Raw genomic sequence first — 18,467 nt, forward strand, 5'->3', positions numbered from 1 at the left:
GTTGACTATCCTCTCTGAGCGAATGTTGCAAGGTAAAATTATTATATTATTCTGAACATTTCACTATCCCACCCAGTCTTGTCAATCAGACTGGAAGGCCCAATCACAATATTACACTTTATTACCTTTGCCAATAACATTCCACCTGTCAACAGGAATAGGAAATTATTAGCTTATTGCTCATGTAGGTTCCTTCCCCTTTATCTAGGAAACCTAACCCACGTCATTACCAATGTCTCAGGCTATAGTTAACATCTGTGATTTTTAATTGGTGAAAGGAGTCACTCTTTCGTAGGAACCTGGGCCTCATTTATCAGTTTGAGAGACTGCTCCAACCTCGCTACCCATGAACGAATTTACTCCCTTAAATAGCAGGCCTATGATTAGACTTGTTTTCGTGTATCCAAAAACAGATAGCAGAAGCTGCCTTTCTATGCTCCATTGTATTAAAAGAATTCAGCCTGTCTACCACTGTTTCCCATCATGCTTCATTCAGAACGAAGTTGGCCAAGGCGCCCAATACATATATATTGAAAATACAGTTTAAGATTATAATACTTGTTTAATTTGTGGTTATACAGTTTATAATACCTTCACATATTTTGTTCCAGGCACATTGTGAATTCTCACTATATATAAGGCACTTTATAATTACCTTAACCTAGTCTATTTATTATAGTAAAACTAAAATGAAGGGCCTCATACTAAGAATTCTATAATACCCCCGCCATCAGCCTCCATTACCTTGTCTTCCTGCAAGTCAGGGGAAAGTGTCAGTTAGTGTGGTGTAGTTGATTTGGACAATGTGGCTGTCATGGTTGAATAACTAGAAAAGCCCGTGAGATATGGGTGTGATGCTTGCGGGAATGCTAAAAATGTGAGGTTGAGGTGAAGCTATGAATGTGAGATATGAGTCATGATTGATGGAGGTTGTTTATGAGGGGCTGGGAGTGGTGTATTGAGCATTGTGTGGGGCTGGTTATGAAGTGACAGTCAAAGATACTTGGGTGAGGTTATTGAACTTTCCTGGCACTGAATCCAGGTCCACGGGTTTTGATATGTTGTATTGACCATCAAAACCATATGTTTCCACTGCTTCTTAGAGTTAGTCTGTAGGACCTCCTGCCCCCTATGGATGGAGCACATCTCTCATCCTCTGCACCTTCTCCACCAAGGCTTCCAGCACAATGTTGGAAAATCTCAGAGCCCATTCTGCCCCATGTGGTGCCATTCTTCTTTCTTTCCCAGGCCAGGGTCAGCTGTAGAATGACTTCCAGCATCTGCTTCATAATGCACCTCCCTGTTAAATAACTTGAATGTTGAGAATTTAAAAGTTCCCTTGTTTTCTTCTGTTGTTGCAGAGCAAGTTAACTGACCTGGAGACTTTAGCTCTTATCATAGCAACCCTGAGCCATGATCTGGACCACAGGGGTGTGAACAATGCTTTCATAAAGAGGTATGGGCCTTTTCAAAGTTGTGAATATAATTTATTACAGGTGGTGGTTATAGGATGGTAATGTTATTATTGTACTGTGGTGGGTTGGTGCTCCAATGTACTTTCCTTCAGATAGGTTTTCAAATAGCTCTGTGGCCTCGCTACTCCCTATCTCTTTGACTTCCTCCAAGATCTCTGCACTTCTCCATGTTTGGTCTTTTGAGCATTCTCAATTTTCATTGCCTGACCATTTGGCGGTCACTTTCAGCTGTCTGGCCTGAAGCTCTGGAATTCCTTACTTGACTCTCTCCAGCTCTTTATCTCTCTCACTCCTCTTTTTAGATATTCCTACCTCTTTTAATCAAGATTTTGGCTGCCTATCCTACTGTTTCTTTGTGCTTAATAAGTTCTAGTGAAGCATCTTGGATGTCTTACTATGTTAAAGGCCTTTTATAAGAGTAAGTCATTGTTCTTGTTGCTGTATGCAGTATAGCTTCATTGGTGTTTTGTTTTGGATTTATTTGTTACCTCCAGGTAAATATTATGAACTTTAATGGTTGATGTATTCCATCCAACCTGCCATGCATGACCTCCGCATGAAAGGATAAATTGTTGTGCGGTTTACAAGTGAAAATGCCAAATGATTACTGGAAAAATAAAGTGTGATTAAATATTGATCGATATAATGAGCCTTCCAAGTATTGTATGCACTTTCTGCACTCACTGAAAAGGTCGCTTTTCCTTTCACACCTGTTTGCAAAACCTGTATATTGTATCTAGGAGTTTGTTTTAGAAAGAAAAGAAAAATGTTTTAGCATCACACCTTTCATGATCTCAGTCCCAAAGCGTTTTACAGCCACAAATGTTCTTTTGAAGTGTGTTCACCAACATAACATGCAAAACACAGCAACCAATCTACACATGAACAGCAAGATCCCGAAAAAGTGATGAAGTAAATGAACAAATAATCTGAATTAGCTATTAACGGAGGGATATATATTGCCAGGATGCTCGGAGAATGCCCTTGTATTTTTCTGGATAGTGCCAAACATGTTCATGTCCACCTGAGAGGACATCTTATCAGTACAGTGACACCTTTGACTGTGCAGCACTCCCTCTTGGACTGGAGAGTCAGCCCAGCTTAGGTGCTCAAATCTCTGGAGTGGGATTTGAACCCAAAACTTTGAGGTATGAGTGCTACCACTGAGCTGTAAGGTGTGTGTAGTTCATGTGTAACTATATATATGTGCAACTATATATAACTATATTTAACTCAAAATCCTCCAGCTGTTAGTTGGTGCCATTGCTTCTCAATCTTCCAGCTCCAACGTTCAATCTGCAGTTTTGCTTTTTTCCTTCCCCAGCACACCGCTGCTATTGGTGATGACTGGTGTCCGATTCACCAGGTCTACAGCAGTACAAGCTGCTTCAACTCTGAAACACAATTACAGAATTTCCCGACTTTTAAGTGTCAGCTCTGGCGGGAAAATTGGGGTGTAGCCCACTGGCTGCACTGTCGGCTTTATCTGCCATTTTCTTGGACACTTGGTCAATAAAAACCAGGAGGCAGGCGGATCCCACGGCACCACACTGGTGGGGTGGGCTCTGAATGAGCCTTCCCCACCAACAACTTTGGCTCTCAAAAGATCATGGCACCCATTTTAAAAGACAACCCAAATGGGGAGGGGGGTAAGAAAAAGGACCCCATGGAAACGGAAGTCCTGCCGGGGGCAGTGTCAAGGCAGTGCCAGTGTACTGCCCGGGCATGACTCTTGGGGGCAGTATTCATCTGTGTGCCTCTGGTAGGTTCTGCTCACCAGATGGACATTGTGGGGCCTGTTGTGATTTGTGCCGAGCTGTTCCTCGTACCGACGTGATTGGAGAGTACAACATGGGGAGACAATCGAGGGTAAATGCCTGATCTGCATTGGGAATCAGATGTAAATGTTAAGGGCTGAATCTTCCGGCCCTTCACGCCAGCAGGAGTTTTTGGTCCTTGCTGCAGTGAACAGAGATTTGGCTGAGTGCCAAATTCTCCGCCTTTGCTTGTAGCGGGGTGTGAATGGCCTGTACGATTGCACCCTAAGTCTTCGGTGGAGGTGGGGACAATTAAATAGGGAAATCCTGCCGGCATAAAAGCCGTTTTGGGTCTCCTGCTCGATTCTTTGCCTACTCTGCCGTCCCCCCCCGTCCCCCCCCCCGTCCCCCCCCCCCCCGAAAATGGAGGAGGCAAAATCCTCCCTCGTGATTATGGAAAGAGGCAATTTAGTACATTACTGTTTATAGTGATTTAACTTTGTGTTTTTAAAAGTTTAGTAAGACTATTCATCTGATCTTCTGTTTGATTGATGTTGTACAGGAGTGAGCACCCCCTTGCTCAGCTCTACTGCCACTCCATGATGGAGCACCATCATTTTGATCAGTGTGTCATGATCCTCAACACCCCTGTAAGTGATTAACTGCTTTGGCATTTCATGCAGATTAATAATGTTGTTACTCAAATGGTTCAATAGGGTCAGTGCTTTATTTTCAGAATTTGTCTACATTCTGTAGTTGTTGCTTTGTTTTTTGAGTTTCTGCAAATTCTTCATTTTTCATAGAATCCCTATGTGCAGAAGGAGGCCATTCGGCCCATCGAGTCTGCACCAACCACAATCCCACCCAGACCCTATTCCCATAACCCCTCATATTTACCCTGCTAATCCCCCTGACACTAAGGGACAATTTAACATGGCCAATCCACCTAACCTGCATATCTTTGGACTGTGGGAGGAAACTGGAGCACCAGGAGGAAACCCACGCAGACACGGGGAGAATATGCAAATTCCACACAGTGACCCAAGCCGGAAATCGAACCCAGGTCCCTGGCACTGTGAGGCAGCAGTGCTAACCACTGTGCTACTGTGCGTGGTGATATTCATGATATGCTGTTTCCATTTGATGAGTAAATGACACTATCACGTGTCTGCTAGTTGTTGTAGCTGGACCTTAATAGTGCTCAAGTATCGAGTCCATGAATTATTATTAATTGTTATGTCCGAGTTATTGGGCTGCATTTTACAAGGAAGGAAAATCAGCTGGTAGCCAATATGCCATTAAGAATCCTACCCCGCAGCCATAATATTCTGGAGGTGACTAAACTTGATGAGGGTAGGACTTCTAATTTGATTGAATAGCAGTTCTAGCAGTCCTGCACTGAAGGAGGGAGCATGAAGGAGAGCGATGGCTGCCTCAGAACAGTAAACCCTGGAATTTTAGAGTGGGGGAGGGGGAGGATCTCAGAGCATAGGGATGGGTTTGGGAGGGCAGCAGGCTAGGAAGGGAAGAGGTGACATCTTGAGGGTGGGTGTTTCCCCCGATGCACACAAATGAGATGCACCCCACTCCACCCATCGCCAATTTTCATCTTGAAGCATCTGCCCACTCTCACCCATGTGCCTGCCTGCCCACACCAACTATATTATGACATGGGCAGCATATTACCCTGGGCAATAGACCTGCTAATAAGCCTAATTGACCTTCAACTATTCATTTAAATATGGCATTAAGACTGCTGACTTTGGAACCTGTCTGTAATAAGTCCTCAGAGGCAGAAGCCCCTTCACCAAAATTCCTTTATTTACAATTCTGACAACTGCTTTCAGTGTGCAGTCTACACTCGGAGTCCCTAACACCCCTGGTTAGAGACAAAGCAAGAGGCTCCCTGATTCGCCCATCAATTTAAAGTTTGTTTTTTCAAGTTTATTTATTAGTCATAAGTAAGGCTTATATTAACACTGCAATGAAATTACTGTGACATTCCCCTAGTTGCCTGTTCAGGTCAATGCAGCTAACCAGCATGTCTTTCAGACTGTGGGAGGAAACCGGAACACCCAGAGGAAACCCATGCGGGCATGGGAGAATGTTCAGACTCCACACAGACAGTGAGCCAAGCCGGGAATCGAATTTGGGTCCCTGGCGCTGTGAGGCAGTAGTGCTAACCACTGTGCCACCGTGCCACCACAATTTGGCCCTTAATCAGGGAGTTCATATTCTAACAGACTCACCTCAAATGCCTGATTAAAATCATTACACTGTCCACTGGGCGTATAATGGGGATCAGCTCAGGTGTAGGTAGGAAGGTGATGGGCTGGTCACCCAGCACCCTCACAAAAACATGCTCAGCAGGAAGAGAGGGGTGTAAAATCCAGCCCATTATCTAAATTACCATTGCCAATCAAGAAATAAATAAAAATTAATATTTCATGAATGAATGTGTGTTGAATCTATGAGGAGAATCATTCATCTTACATGGAGAATTAAAGTAACCGTGATGCAGTTTTTGGCAGCTTATTGAGTATCTAATCATACTTTATTTTCCCCCAGGGAAACCAAATTCTGAGTGGCCTTTCTCTAGATGAGTACAAACTGACTTTGAAGATGATTGAGCAGGCCATTCTCGCCACAGACTTGGCAATCTACATGAAGTAAGTATTGAGGACAAACACATCTCAGTTCTGATGTTCAGTCCTGAAAGGTTAACATTTTCAAACTGTTTGTAGTGTTGAATCTTTAAATTACAAAATCCATGTGCATGTTATACATGACAGAAGAAAGAAAAGAGGGTTTATGTTTTACTTTGGCAAATGTAATTACATTCAGCACTGCCTGATAATCTGTTAGGATTAACCTGTTGGTTTGCTCCAGAGTGATAATTAATGAAATATTAATTAATGTAGTGCTAATATCTGTACTTATTATGCCATACAGTTTCCCTACAATAATGTATTGCTAAATCACAGAATCCCTGCAGTGCAAAAGGGGGCCATTTGGTCCATCGAGTTTGCACTGACTCTCCCGAGAGCATCTTATCCAGGCCCTATCCCCATAACCCCACGTATTTACCCCACTAAGCCCCCTAACCTACACATCTTGGGGGCACTAAGGGGCAATTTAGCATGGCCAATCAACCTAACCTGCACATCTCTGGACTGCGGGAGGAAACTGGAGCACCCGGGGGAAACCCACGCAGACACGGGTGCGGAGGTTTACCGCCATGCCTGCTCCAGACTCCACACAGACAGCCCCTTAATCTGTGGTACTGTGAGGCAGCAGTGCTAACCATTGCGCCACCATGCCGCCCTAAGGAAGGACTTGCAATTATCCAGTGCCTTACCATGTTGGCATGATATCCCAAAGCATTTCATATTCTATTAAGTACATTTGAAGTGCAATCACAAGAGCACAAAACAAGCTCTTCCAAAGAGTAAATGGGATGAATGGTCAGTTAATCTGTTTTTGAAGATGTCGGTTGAGGGGAGAATGTTGGCCAGAATTCTATGAAAACTCTCTGTTTTCTTTTACACCCACCTGAAAAGAAGATGGCATCTTTGGTTTAATATCTCATCATCTCTGACAATGCAGCATTCAATCAATACTGCGCTGCGGTATCAGCATAAATTATGTGCTCGTGTTGTGGAATAGCCCTTTAATGTGGCAATAGTTGCAGGGGTGTTTTTCTTACAGAGATATAAAATGTGCAAACCAGCTGGAGGAATGTTTGGGGAAATGGCAGCATGGTCAAAGAGGTAGGTTTTAAGGAGAATATTAAAAGATGTAAGGTGAAGAGTAGAAGAGAGAAATTTAAAAACATTTCCAAAGTTGGAACAATGGTCGTAAACACCAAAGGAGGGGGTGCAAAGGCCACCAGACACGGAAGACCAGAGGCAATGATCCAGAGCAGAGCTGGAGGAGGCCAAAAAGGGAAAGAATTTAGAGGGTAGCACGGTAGCACAGTGGTTAGCACTGCTGCCTCATAGCCCCAGGGACCCGGGTTCGATTCCCAGCTTGGTTCACTGTCTGTGTGGAGTTTGCATGTTCTCCCCGTGTCTGCGTGGGTTTCCTTCGGGTGCTCCGGTTTCCTCCCACATTCTGAAAGATGTGCTGGTTGGGTGCATTGACCTGAACAGGCGCCGGACTGTGGCGACGAGGGGAATTTCACAGTAACTTCATTGCAATGTTAATGTAAGCCTTACTTGTGACTGATAAATAAACTTTTGACTTTTTTTGTAATGGAAAATGACAAGGATGGAGCAATAGGGAAGTAGGACCTATCGGAAGGCAAGATGTGAGCAATGGAATTTTGGATCAGTTGGAGTTTATATTGGAGGAGCTCCTTGGCAAGGAGCCTTGTAAAACAACTTAGCCTTGCCGATATTAAATTGGAGAAAATTCTAGTTCATCCATAACGTTGTGCCAAACAGTCAGACAACACATTGGCCAACAAAGAACTGAGGATGAAAACAGAAAAAGTTGGATGAACTCAGCAGGTCTGGCATCAGGTACGGAGGGAAACACGGTTAACGAGTGGGATTCTCTGGCCATGTGCACCCTAAAAAATTCCCACATGAGCTCAACGGACCTTTAAAAGGGGGTCTGCCAAATTTTCCGCCTTGCCCATGATTCCTGAGACAGGACATTTTCGGCCAACATTTCAGATCTAAATGACTCTTCTACAGTACCGTTCTTCTGAAGGGCCATTCATATCTGAAATGTTGGCCGGAATTCTCTGGCCGTTCGTGCCCTGCTGCCGCTGCCAGCGAGAACGGAGGATTTGGCGCTTAGCCAAATCTCTGTGCACTGCAGCCAGACCGGAGAATCCCAGCCTCGGGCAAGATCGGAGAATCCAGCCGTAAAATCTGCTTCTCTCGCCACAGGACCTGCTGAGTTTATTCAGCATTTTCTGTTTTTAATTCAGATTTCCAGCATCCGCAGTATTTTGCTTATAAAGAGCTGTGGATGGTGGTGGGCAGTGTATTTTGGTGTAGGCAGCATTCATACAGAAGCTGAATTCGATAGGTAGATTTTCATCTTCATAGTCTTATCGGTATTCAGGTTGAGTGAATCGTCCATCTTTTATAGCCATCGCTTTTTTCTATTTTAAGGGTGAACCACCTAGATAATGAACACAAAAATCCACCCTGATGGCTAAGGACGATATCATGAAGGAAAGAAGATAATTTGTCTAAAACTTAATCTCATGCAGCTAAAATTAACTTTTTTTTAGGAGAAGAGAAGAATTTTTTGATCTGCTGAAAACCAATCAATTTGACTGGGAAGTTAAAAGTCACAAAGAACTTCTAATGTAAGTAACAATCTGAAGCAACATCAATCTCACACACAAAAAACACTGTTAAACCCGCATAAAATATTCAACTGTGACTAAAAGATGGAAAATAAAGTCAGCTGACAAAGAAAGTGAAAGGAGAGAAGTTTGGAGAGGACATTGCCATATCGCTCAGACTCTTTCAAGCTAATCTTCAATCAATAAAAGCTCAATCTTTCTAATTTGCTTCTATATCGAAATTGGACAATGAGCTCAAGACAAAGAATAGATAAGTTTGGGTTCTTCAACTGATTTTTTATGGAGGGGGCAAAAGGTTTTAAAAAGCAATTAGGTAGAAAAACAATAAAATACAAGTGACAGGGTACGTACGGCCTGGGCATATTCCTCTCCTCCTGGGAACTGTATTTACCTGTGCACTCCCACTCTCTTCACCTGCTTCATGTTGCTTCAGACCTGTTGTAAATCTGGAGAATCTGAATGTGAGGAGTGACACAACGGGGATACCCATTAATGATCTGGAAATGCGGCTCCCAACCTTTCTGGGCGTGAACATGTTATGTCAATGGCAGGGGACAGTTGCGTCAAGGATCCTGTTTTTGGTCTCTTGAGAGATTTTGCACCCATGTTGCCTTTTGCGCCCGTGACAAACATCCCAAGCTGTTTATTTGGCATAAAGTGAGTTGTGATGCTTTGGTAGATGACAATTCCGCCTTTATGTCGGTGTGAATTTCCAGCAGGATCTTCTGCTGGTGCCTGCCATGGCAGATTGGGAAACCTGCTAGAGGTAGGCATAAAACTAATTTGCATCCCACTAATGGAATGCAGATGAAGGCTTGACCACCCACGGACGATTCTCCACTGCACCAGTGGGAAAATACACCACTGCAAAACACATTTGGAAAATGTAGCGTACAGATGTCGGACTCACCTAAAAAATGCTTGGTGTAGTGTCCAGAGTTCAGGATGGAGCTTGCCTGCAACCCTGGACCCCGGAACACCACAGCAGTGCTTGGGGTGGAGCATCTACAGATGGACCTTCCATATTCGGTGTTCTGGAGGTGGCCCATCTTCCAGCCTTAGAATGTTCCTGGACATCCATTTTCATGCTGTTGGGCTCCAGCTTCCAGCCTCGGAGTGCTTCTAGGGCTCCATCTTCATTTTCAGGTGGTACACCATCTTTCTTCAGTAGTGATGTTGGGTTCCTTTTTTAATATGGCACCCAGATAGGGCAGCGACTACACCTCAGCAGGCCTGCCTCGACACAGAATACTGCACTAAATGAGGTCAGGGCTGGAAGATTTGGTGTGTTTTCCCACTGGCCTCCGCAGTGAGAAACACTCCACATTCCTGCCCCCACCATGGGACTGACTCCCAGGCTGGGAGAATTCCATCCACAGTTGCAAAAAGTCAATCATCACAAAAACTATGCAATTCAGCAACAAGCAAGTTTGAATTCAGTTATAGAGACCAACAACAACATCCTCAATCGGAGCAGTTGTTTCTGGTATTGTCAGGTTCTCAGGATCTGGCACAGTTTGTTGTGGACTCTTGGCTGATTCTGTCTCTGGCAAACTAATTCTAGTTGTTAAAAGTTGAACAGCATGCCTTCTCCGCACAACATCATTGCACAATGCAGGAGACCAGTCCTGTCTAGGCTAATATGATGGCAGGCATCCATTTCACTAGTGGCATAGTCCTGGCAAATTGATACAATTGGTTCTTGCTTTTTATGATTTTTATTTAGAACTCGTTTCTTTCTCTAACATGCATGTTCGATATGCCCCTTTTAGCACAATTCTGCATTTTGCATCTTTGCACACCAGTCAGTTGCTGTGTGTCCAGTTTTTGCACATTGGTGGCAATTTCAAACCTGTATGTATGTTCGGATTTCAGCCGATACCTTATGGACTTTAGTGTTTGAGCTTAATTGTTGGGCTTCCTTCGCTGCTAATTCCATAGAGATCAAGACTTCTAAAGCTTTCTTTAGGTTTAAGTTGCTTTCTGTTATCAGCCTTCTCTGTACAGATTCACTTCTTTATACACAATAGTCTGTCTCCAGTGGTGTCGTTCCAAGACATCTCCAAATTCACATTATTCTGCTAATTTCCTTAAAGTAGAAATTATTGGAGAAGATTCTTAGAGATAGGATCTATACATGTTTGGAACTGAATGGTCTTGATAGCGACAGTATGATTTTGTATGAAGGAGGTTGAGTTTTTTTGAGGAGGTGACAGAAATGATTGACGAGGGAAGGGCTGTGGATGTTGTCAATATGGTCTTTAGTAAAGCACTTGACAAGGTCCCTCATGGCAGGCTGGTGCAAAAGATTAAATCACATGGCATCAGGGGTGAACTAGCTAGATGGATTCAGAACTGGCTTGGCCACAGAAGACAGAGGGTAGCGGTGGAAGGTTGTTTTTCTGAATGGAGGTCTATAACTAGTGGTGTTCCGCAGGAATCAGTGCTGGGACTCTGCTGTTTGTAATATGTATAAATGACTTGGAAGAAAACGTAGCTGGTCTGATTAGCAAGTTTGCGGATGATACTAAGATTGGTGGAGTTGCGGATAGTGATGAAGATTGTCAGAGAGTACAGCAGGATAGAGATAGGCTGGAAAATTGGGCGGAGAAATGGCAGATGGAATTTACTCCAGACAAATGCGAGGTGATGCATTTTGGTAGATGCAATTCAGGTGGGACCTATAAAATAAATGGCAGAACCATCAGGAGCATTGACACACAGAGAGATCTGGGTGTGCAGGTCCACAGATCTTTAAAAGTGGCAGCACAGGCGGAAAAGGTGGTGAAGAAAGCACATGGCATGCTTGCCTTCATCGGGCATCGAGTATAAAAGTTGGCAAATTATGTTACAGTTATATAAAATGTTGGTTAGGTCACATTTGGAATACTGTGTCCCATTCTGGTCGCCACACTACTAGAAGGATGTGGAAGCTTTGGAGAGAGTACCGAAAAGGTTCACCAGGATATTGCCTAGGATATTAGCTATGAGGAGGGATTGAATAAACTGGACTTATTCTCCCTGGAAAGACAGAGGCTGAGGGGCAACCTGATAGAAGTTTATAAAATTATGAGGAGTATAGATAAGGTGAACAGTTGGAAGCTTTTTCCCAGGGCAGAAATTACAAGGGGGCACAAGTTCAAGAAAAGGGGGTAAATGTTCAATAGAGATGTACAAGGGAAGTTCTTTTACACAGAGAGTGGTGGGGGTCTGGAATGCACTGCCTAGTGAGGTGGCTGAGGCAGATACGTTTGTGACATTTAAGACTTATCTGGATAAACACATGAACAGACAGGGAACAGAGGGATACAAGCGCTTGGTCTAGACAGGGCAACGTGATCAGCGCAGGCTTGGTGGGCCAAAGGGCCTGTTCCTGTGCTGTACTGTTCTTTGGTTCTTTGTAGCTGTGAACTGAGATTGATTTACCTTCTTGTTGGTTATGTTTATGGAAGCTGAACCTCTCGGTGATGACCAAAGGTTTAGGTGAGAAATGGCTCTGCAATATCTTCACAATCTCATCATATTTTTTCAAGGCTGGATATTTTCTGGCTGGACCAGGCTTCTCAGGAAGATGAATGCCCCCCACCCACCCCCACCCCGCCCCAATGATGCTCACGATAGTTGAGACTACAATTTTGTTTGCTTGGACAAAGTATTCGAACCTCTGGAATTCTCTGCCCCAAAGAGTAGCTGAATCATTAGAAACATTTAAAGCGAAGGGTGATAAATATTTGATAAATCAAGAAATAGAGGGCTATAGGAAAATGGCACAAAAAGGAGTTGAGTCTGGCATAGATCTGCCATGATCATATTGAGTGGTGGGCCAGGCTTGAAGGGCCTGGTGGTCTACTCCTGCTTCTATTTCTTGTTTTGTTGTGAATCTTTCAATGTATAAGCTCCGCTACTCAATGTTCCCGTCATATGGTCCCACAGCATCAAAACCTCCAACCATTTTTACTGTGGGAAGGGCTTGCGTAAGCACAATGTGACACTAGGTTTTAGCACAACCTCGCTTCTTTTTCTTTCAAATGGGGCAACCCTGAGCTCAGCCTCTTTCTTTCTGAGTTTTGCTAACACCCTCTTCTCTAAATTATTGTTGTAGGGTATTTTTTAAATTCACTATGCCCCCTGTACTGTTCCAGATCTTTCTGGGCAGAGCACATGGTGAGCTGCTTCTCAACATTGCTTTCTCCGAAACCTTTGTTTAAATTTCGATTCCTTCAGTAGCTGGTACTGATATTTAGCACCCCTCCATCACCTGCTTTGGTGTAGCAATGTTTTATCTCCTTAGTGCTTTTCAGATGTCTGCAGCACGGATTGACAATTTTTCTATATTTTTTTATTTCTCCGGGGGTCTGTCAGCGTGGTTCCGACCTCCACATCACGTGGTCTTTTTAAAGAATAAGCTTGCAGACCATGAAAGTACAAACAAACAAAAGTTTTATTGGAAAGGTGTTTACTCTATAGGCTATTAGGATAGACCGCCCATTTGCCCACACAAGCGATGATTACATCATCAATACATCACGCGATCGGACTCTTAAAGTGACCTAGTTCCAACTAGGAACAAACATGAGTACACATCAAGTGGCCCTTCCTTTAGAAAGATGTACTGGCTGTGTAGGCAGCTCAGCATCAGCTTACCATTTGGATGAAGGGAATTAACTTGGAATATGTTCCTGAGAGAAAAGGATGCAAGTGACATCTGAAGTGTTTAAAATAATAAAGGATTTTAACAGATTTTTTTCTCAACATATGGATTACACTGGCAGTGTTTATTGTCCGTCCTTGATTACATGAAAGACAATAAGGGTTAACAACATAGTGTGGGCCTGGAATAAAAATTGTACCAGACCAGGTTGTGATAGCAAGTTTCCTTCAAAGGACACGAGTGAATCAATTAGGTTTTTTCAGGATTGCCAGTTTATAACTGGCACTTAAACTATCCTGTGTCATGGATTAGATCAATGTCTAGAGTAAGCTTGATTAGTGCTTTGATGAAGAGCTATCAAGACTTGAACCCATGGAATCCCGACAGTGCAGATGGAGGCCATTCAGCCCATCGAGTTTGCACCAACTCTCCGAAAGATCATCTTACCCAGGCTGAATTGATACAACAGACTGCAAACCAAAAAATATTAATTAATGAGACTGGCATAAACCTGGTGAGTTACGGGTTATGTGATTCACTTGCTTTTCAGCTTGTGAGTTTTGAACTTGGCAATATTTTTCTATCACAGCGCATCTCATGTTTGTATCTTCCATTTGTTTATCCTTGACCAAGGGCCCGATTTTACCAGTTTGATTCTAAGTGCCGAATCTGGGCATAGTACAGATCCGAGCCCGGAATCCTCTTTGCAGCACGCCCATACGCTTTTTGCCGGCTCCGGTCCAATCCGCGCAGTGGGCGGGGCTTAGCACTGCCGGAACGATCGGAGCTCTGAACTGCGCATGCGCAGTTCGAAAAAAAATCTGAAGCAGCGCGCCTGGGCGGGAAAGAAAAAAAAGCAGAGAGAGCGGCTCTCTGACACATAGAAGAGTTGGCAATAATTATACCTGTTCTTGTTAGAGAAAATATTGTTCTAACAATCTGATAACGCTATTAAACTCAAAGCTTTTGTCGAAAGATTACACTTGCATCTATTTCAACTGTCTACTTTTGTCTCAGTAATGAATGTGAGGCTGCTTGGGTTATTTTGGGCTGATTGTGTCTACTTGCAGGGCTCAAGTGAAAAATAAAATGTGATTTCTGAGAATCTTCGACCACACAGAACAAAGTACATCCATATCATTTTGAGTGTCTGTTCATTCCTGTTGTCACAGAGACGCCTCCCCATCAACATATTGTAAAATAAATATAGAACAAACCCAGTACTTGTAGCATATATCCTGAAGCAACAGTTCTTTAGAAGAAATTTCTAGTCCCAGGAACATCTAGGATATACTTAAACAGTGTCAGAAGTTTAATATTTGAGATCAAATGAATGTAATGGTAGTTTATGCAGAAAAATTAGTTTATTAACTTTCTAAAGTGTAACAATATTTTGAAAAGAGATGCTTTTTACTGTTAAAGGATAGGAATTAAAACATTCAAATGTTTCAATTCCTATCCTTTAACAGTAAAGATAATGAATGGTTTACGTGCCTGGAATGGTTCACGTCCTCCTCCCTAACCAGAGATCCATCCTCCCCCCCTCCTCCCCCCCCAACCAGAGATCCATCCTCCCCCCCTCCTCCCACTCCAACCAGAGATCCATCCTCTCCCCCCTCCCCCCCCAACCAGAGATCCATCCCCCCCCTCCTCCCCCTCCAACCAGAGATCCATCCTCCCCCCCTCCTCCCCCTCCAACCAGAGATCCATCCTCTCCCCCCTCCCCCCTCCAACCAGAGATCCATCCTCCCCCCCTCCTCCCCCTCCAACCAGAGATCCATCCTTCCACCCCTCCCCCCCCAACCAGAGATCCATCCTCCCCCCTCCTCCCCTCCCCAACCAGAGATCCATCCTCCTCCCTCCTCCCCCCCCCCCCAACCAGAGATCCATCCTCCCCCCCTCCCTCCTCCTCACACACTCGCAGAGCCACCACCGACCCGGGACGGCGGAATGGCTACGACTACAAGACACCCGTAAGTACCGGAGAGCTTTCAGACGCCATGCACCTACCTCCTCGCCAACCCTCACTGAGGAAGCACCGGCTTCCGACTTTTATTCAGCAGGTTGCTAAAAGTGCGGATCCGGATCGGGCCCCGTGGTGGTAAAGTGGGATTTGGCGGTAGAGTTGGGCGGGCAGTTCATTAAATCGATTTAAATGCATGCTAATGCATTTAAATTGTTGGGCCGCCCGATTCGGGCACGGACCAGATCCGCGCCCGAATCGGGTGTTGGTAAAGCCGCGATCTGCTCGGATTCAGGTGCAGATCGCGTTAAAGGCCTGACGCCCAAATTTACCGCGATTTCACGCCCGAAAACGGGCGCCAATCTTTGGTAAAATCGGGCCCCAACTCTTTCATTTTGATTCCCATCGGTAATAACTCTGATTTTGTTTCAAGCCAAGAGGGAATTTATATCTATAAAACACATTTACCACATCCTCAGAATGTCCCATAGTATTTCATAGTCAGTTAATTATTTAAGGGTCGGCACCATTGCTAATTTGGGCAAATGGTGGTTTGCGTATACAAAGCTTCCACAAAGAATAAATGAGATAAATGGCCAATTAATCTCTTCTGATGGAGACTGTTTTCAAAGAAAAACTGAAGAGAACAGATTGAGCATGATGACATCAAGTCTTCTCTTTCGTGATCAGCAGCTAACCCATTAGCAGCTAAGATTAACTGATTTTGAAGGATGAACAGTATTGCTCTAAGGTATAATTAAGAAACAAAGATTGAAAAGCTCATTTTTGAACCAATAAATAGCTTTGGATGTTGTAGGTCAAATATTTACTATTTATAGTGTTTACCTTACATACATTTCTTATTTAAGACTAACTGAAATATTCTGATTACAGGCTCAATATTTGTTCGGATTTTCACTTTTCATACATGCGTTGTTTTAGACTAGATTTACAAGTTCAGCAGAAATATTAAACAACTTTTAATAGTGTTGCCAAATGTAGCAGTGACAGGAGTTCCCACCCAAAGTTTTTTAAATAATTGCAAAATAATGACAGAAAATGTTGGTGAAGGTAATGATATTTCACTAAGTTTTGGCGTTATTTTTACTGATGTTGACAGGGCGATGCTGATGACAGCATGTGATGTGTCTGCAATAACCAAACCCTGGCCTGTTCAGCAAAAGGTAATTCAGACAGTAGTCCATAGTCTTTTAAAATGTGTGAAGGCTATGTAATATTAATGCTGCCTTTGGAAACAGGTAATATGTATTTTAAAATGGGATGTGTTTTGCTGTCAAAATAATATCAATTATACACACTTACACAAATGTACATATAAATGGTAAACCTCGGGCTTGAGAAGGATGCGGTTAAAATGAAAGAATCCAAAGGTTACTGCCGAGTTGCTTTTATTTGTTGATGCATTGTAACCATCATTGGTTGGCATTTATTGCCCACCCCCAATTGTCCTTGGGAAGGCATTCTTGAACTGCTGCAATCCATGAACTTTAGGCACACCCACAGTGCTGTTAGGAAAGGAATTCCATGATTTTGACCCAGTGACAGTGAAGGAACGGTGGCGATACAATTCCGAGTCAGGATGGTGAGTGGCTTGGAGGGGAACTTGGAGTCATGCTACTCTTCTGTTAATTTTGATTAAAACTGTAACTCCTGACATCGATCAGCAAGGCAGCAGCAACAGTTGCCAATGTGCACTTGACCCGTACTGCGGTCACCAGCTTAGAACAAAGAACAAAGAACAGTACAGCACAGGAAACAGGCCCTTCGGCCCTCCAAACCTGGGCCGCTCCTTGGTCCAACTAGACCAATCGTTTGTATCCCTCCATTCCCAGGCTGCTCATGTGACTATCCAGGTAAGTCTTAAACGATGTCAGCGTGCCTGCCTCCACCACCCTACTTGGCAGCGCATTCCAGGCCCCCACCACCCTCTGTGTAAAAAACGTCCCTCTGATGTCTGAGTTATTTTTTATTATGAGCAGTTTTTAACCATCAGGCTGATGAGTATGTTCCGTTTGGGCCCTGGGCCAGTTTAACCCTCCAACTTTACTCATCTAAATGGAATGTTAATTATCAGGTTTTAAATGATTTCTTTATTTTTATTTATTGGCTATTATGATTGGAAACCGGTTCTCCCCACCTCAACAGCAAAACTACATGCATTTTCTGAAATTTACTAAGCAGATGAAAGCTTGCTGTTTTAACCTTGAGTTCCAGATTTGAGAGTGGAATGAAAGGTATGCATTCGCCACTTTCCAAGCAGCAGACTGGAACCAGGGATATCTAACTGGCAAAGTGTCCATTTGTCTAACTGTGAAATGCACAAAGCTTCAAAAACTTGGAGAACAAGTTGGAAAGGCACTTTCCAGAAAATTCCTACACAGCTAGGCTAATTCCATTGGTAGACAATAATTAAATTTTGGGCAGGATTTTATGGCCTCATTCGGGCAAGACCGGAAATTCTCCCCCGACATAAATGGAGACTTCCGTTGTTGGACCCTTGCCCGTTCCGATTCCATGGCGGACGAGGTGGTAGAGTTCCGGCCTTAGGGTTGTGAGGATATGTTATCTATTAGTCCAAGATCAACATTTTAAAATAAAATTAAACACAATTGATATTTCATTTAAAACATTAAATGAAGTGATAAGTGAAGAATCTGATTTTAAAATTTTCCACCTACCCAATGTGAAATATTTTTCTTTAAAAATGTTTTATTCAAAATCAGTTTTCAATATGACTTTTACCAACTGATTAAAATATCATGAAGTCTGAGGTGGAGATCCCTCTTTGTCAGTGCCAGCTCCAGAAATACAGGATTTAATTTTTAATGTCACTGACTACATCAGGACAAGAACAGGAAGTGCTCCACCTGGTGTTGAGGCTTCAACAAATGCAGCCTTTGTGTAAACACTGGTGGCAGGATCTTCTGGCCCTGCTGATGTCTATGGTGTTTCGCATTCACCGGCTGCGGCGCCGGGGAACACATCGTGGGAAATCACCACTGGCGGGACCGGAAGATCCCACTGGCAGGAAAATTCAGCCACTAGACACCAAATTCTCCCCCTCCCCCCCGCCCCACCCCATTCCCAATACCAAAACTGGGCCTATACCAAGCACTGGGCCAATACCAAACACTTGGCTAATACCAAACACTGGGCCTATACCAAACACTGGGCCAATACCAAACACTCGGCTAATACGCCATATAAATAAAGTTGTATCTTGTTGCAATTTGACTATAACTCAGCCACTACTATGGTCTTCGTTATAAAAATG

General features: G+C 43.6%; 1 protein-coding gene across 2 annotated transcripts in view; it reads left to right on the forward strand.

Moving 5' to 3' along the window:
- Positions 1-18,467, forward strand: part of pde5ab (phosphodiesterase 5A, cGMP-specific, b) — a 115,175-nt gene that overhangs the window by 90,234 nt on the left and 6,474 nt on the right. For both annotated transcript variants that reach the window (XM_078213824.1, XM_078213825.1), the window contains exons 14-18: positions 1,362-1,456; positions 3,795-3,882; positions 5,801-5,901; positions 8,481-8,558; positions 16,293-16,356. In XM_078213824.1, the coding sequence (XP_078069950.1) occupies positions 1,362-1,456; positions 3,795-3,882; positions 5,801-5,901; positions 8,481-8,558; positions 16,293-16,356 (426 nt within the window). The remainder of the gene's footprint in view (positions 1-1,361; positions 1,457-3,794; positions 3,883-5,800; positions 5,902-8,480; positions 8,559-16,292; positions 16,357-18,467) is intronic.

The sequence above is a fragment of the Mustelus asterias genome, chromosome 1 (genome assembly GCF_964213995.1).
Source record: "Mustelus asterias chromosome 1, sMusAst1.hap1.1, whole genome shotgun sequence".
NCBI lineage: Eukaryota > Metazoa > Chordata > Chondrichthyes > Carcharhiniformes > Triakidae > Mustelus > Mustelus asterias.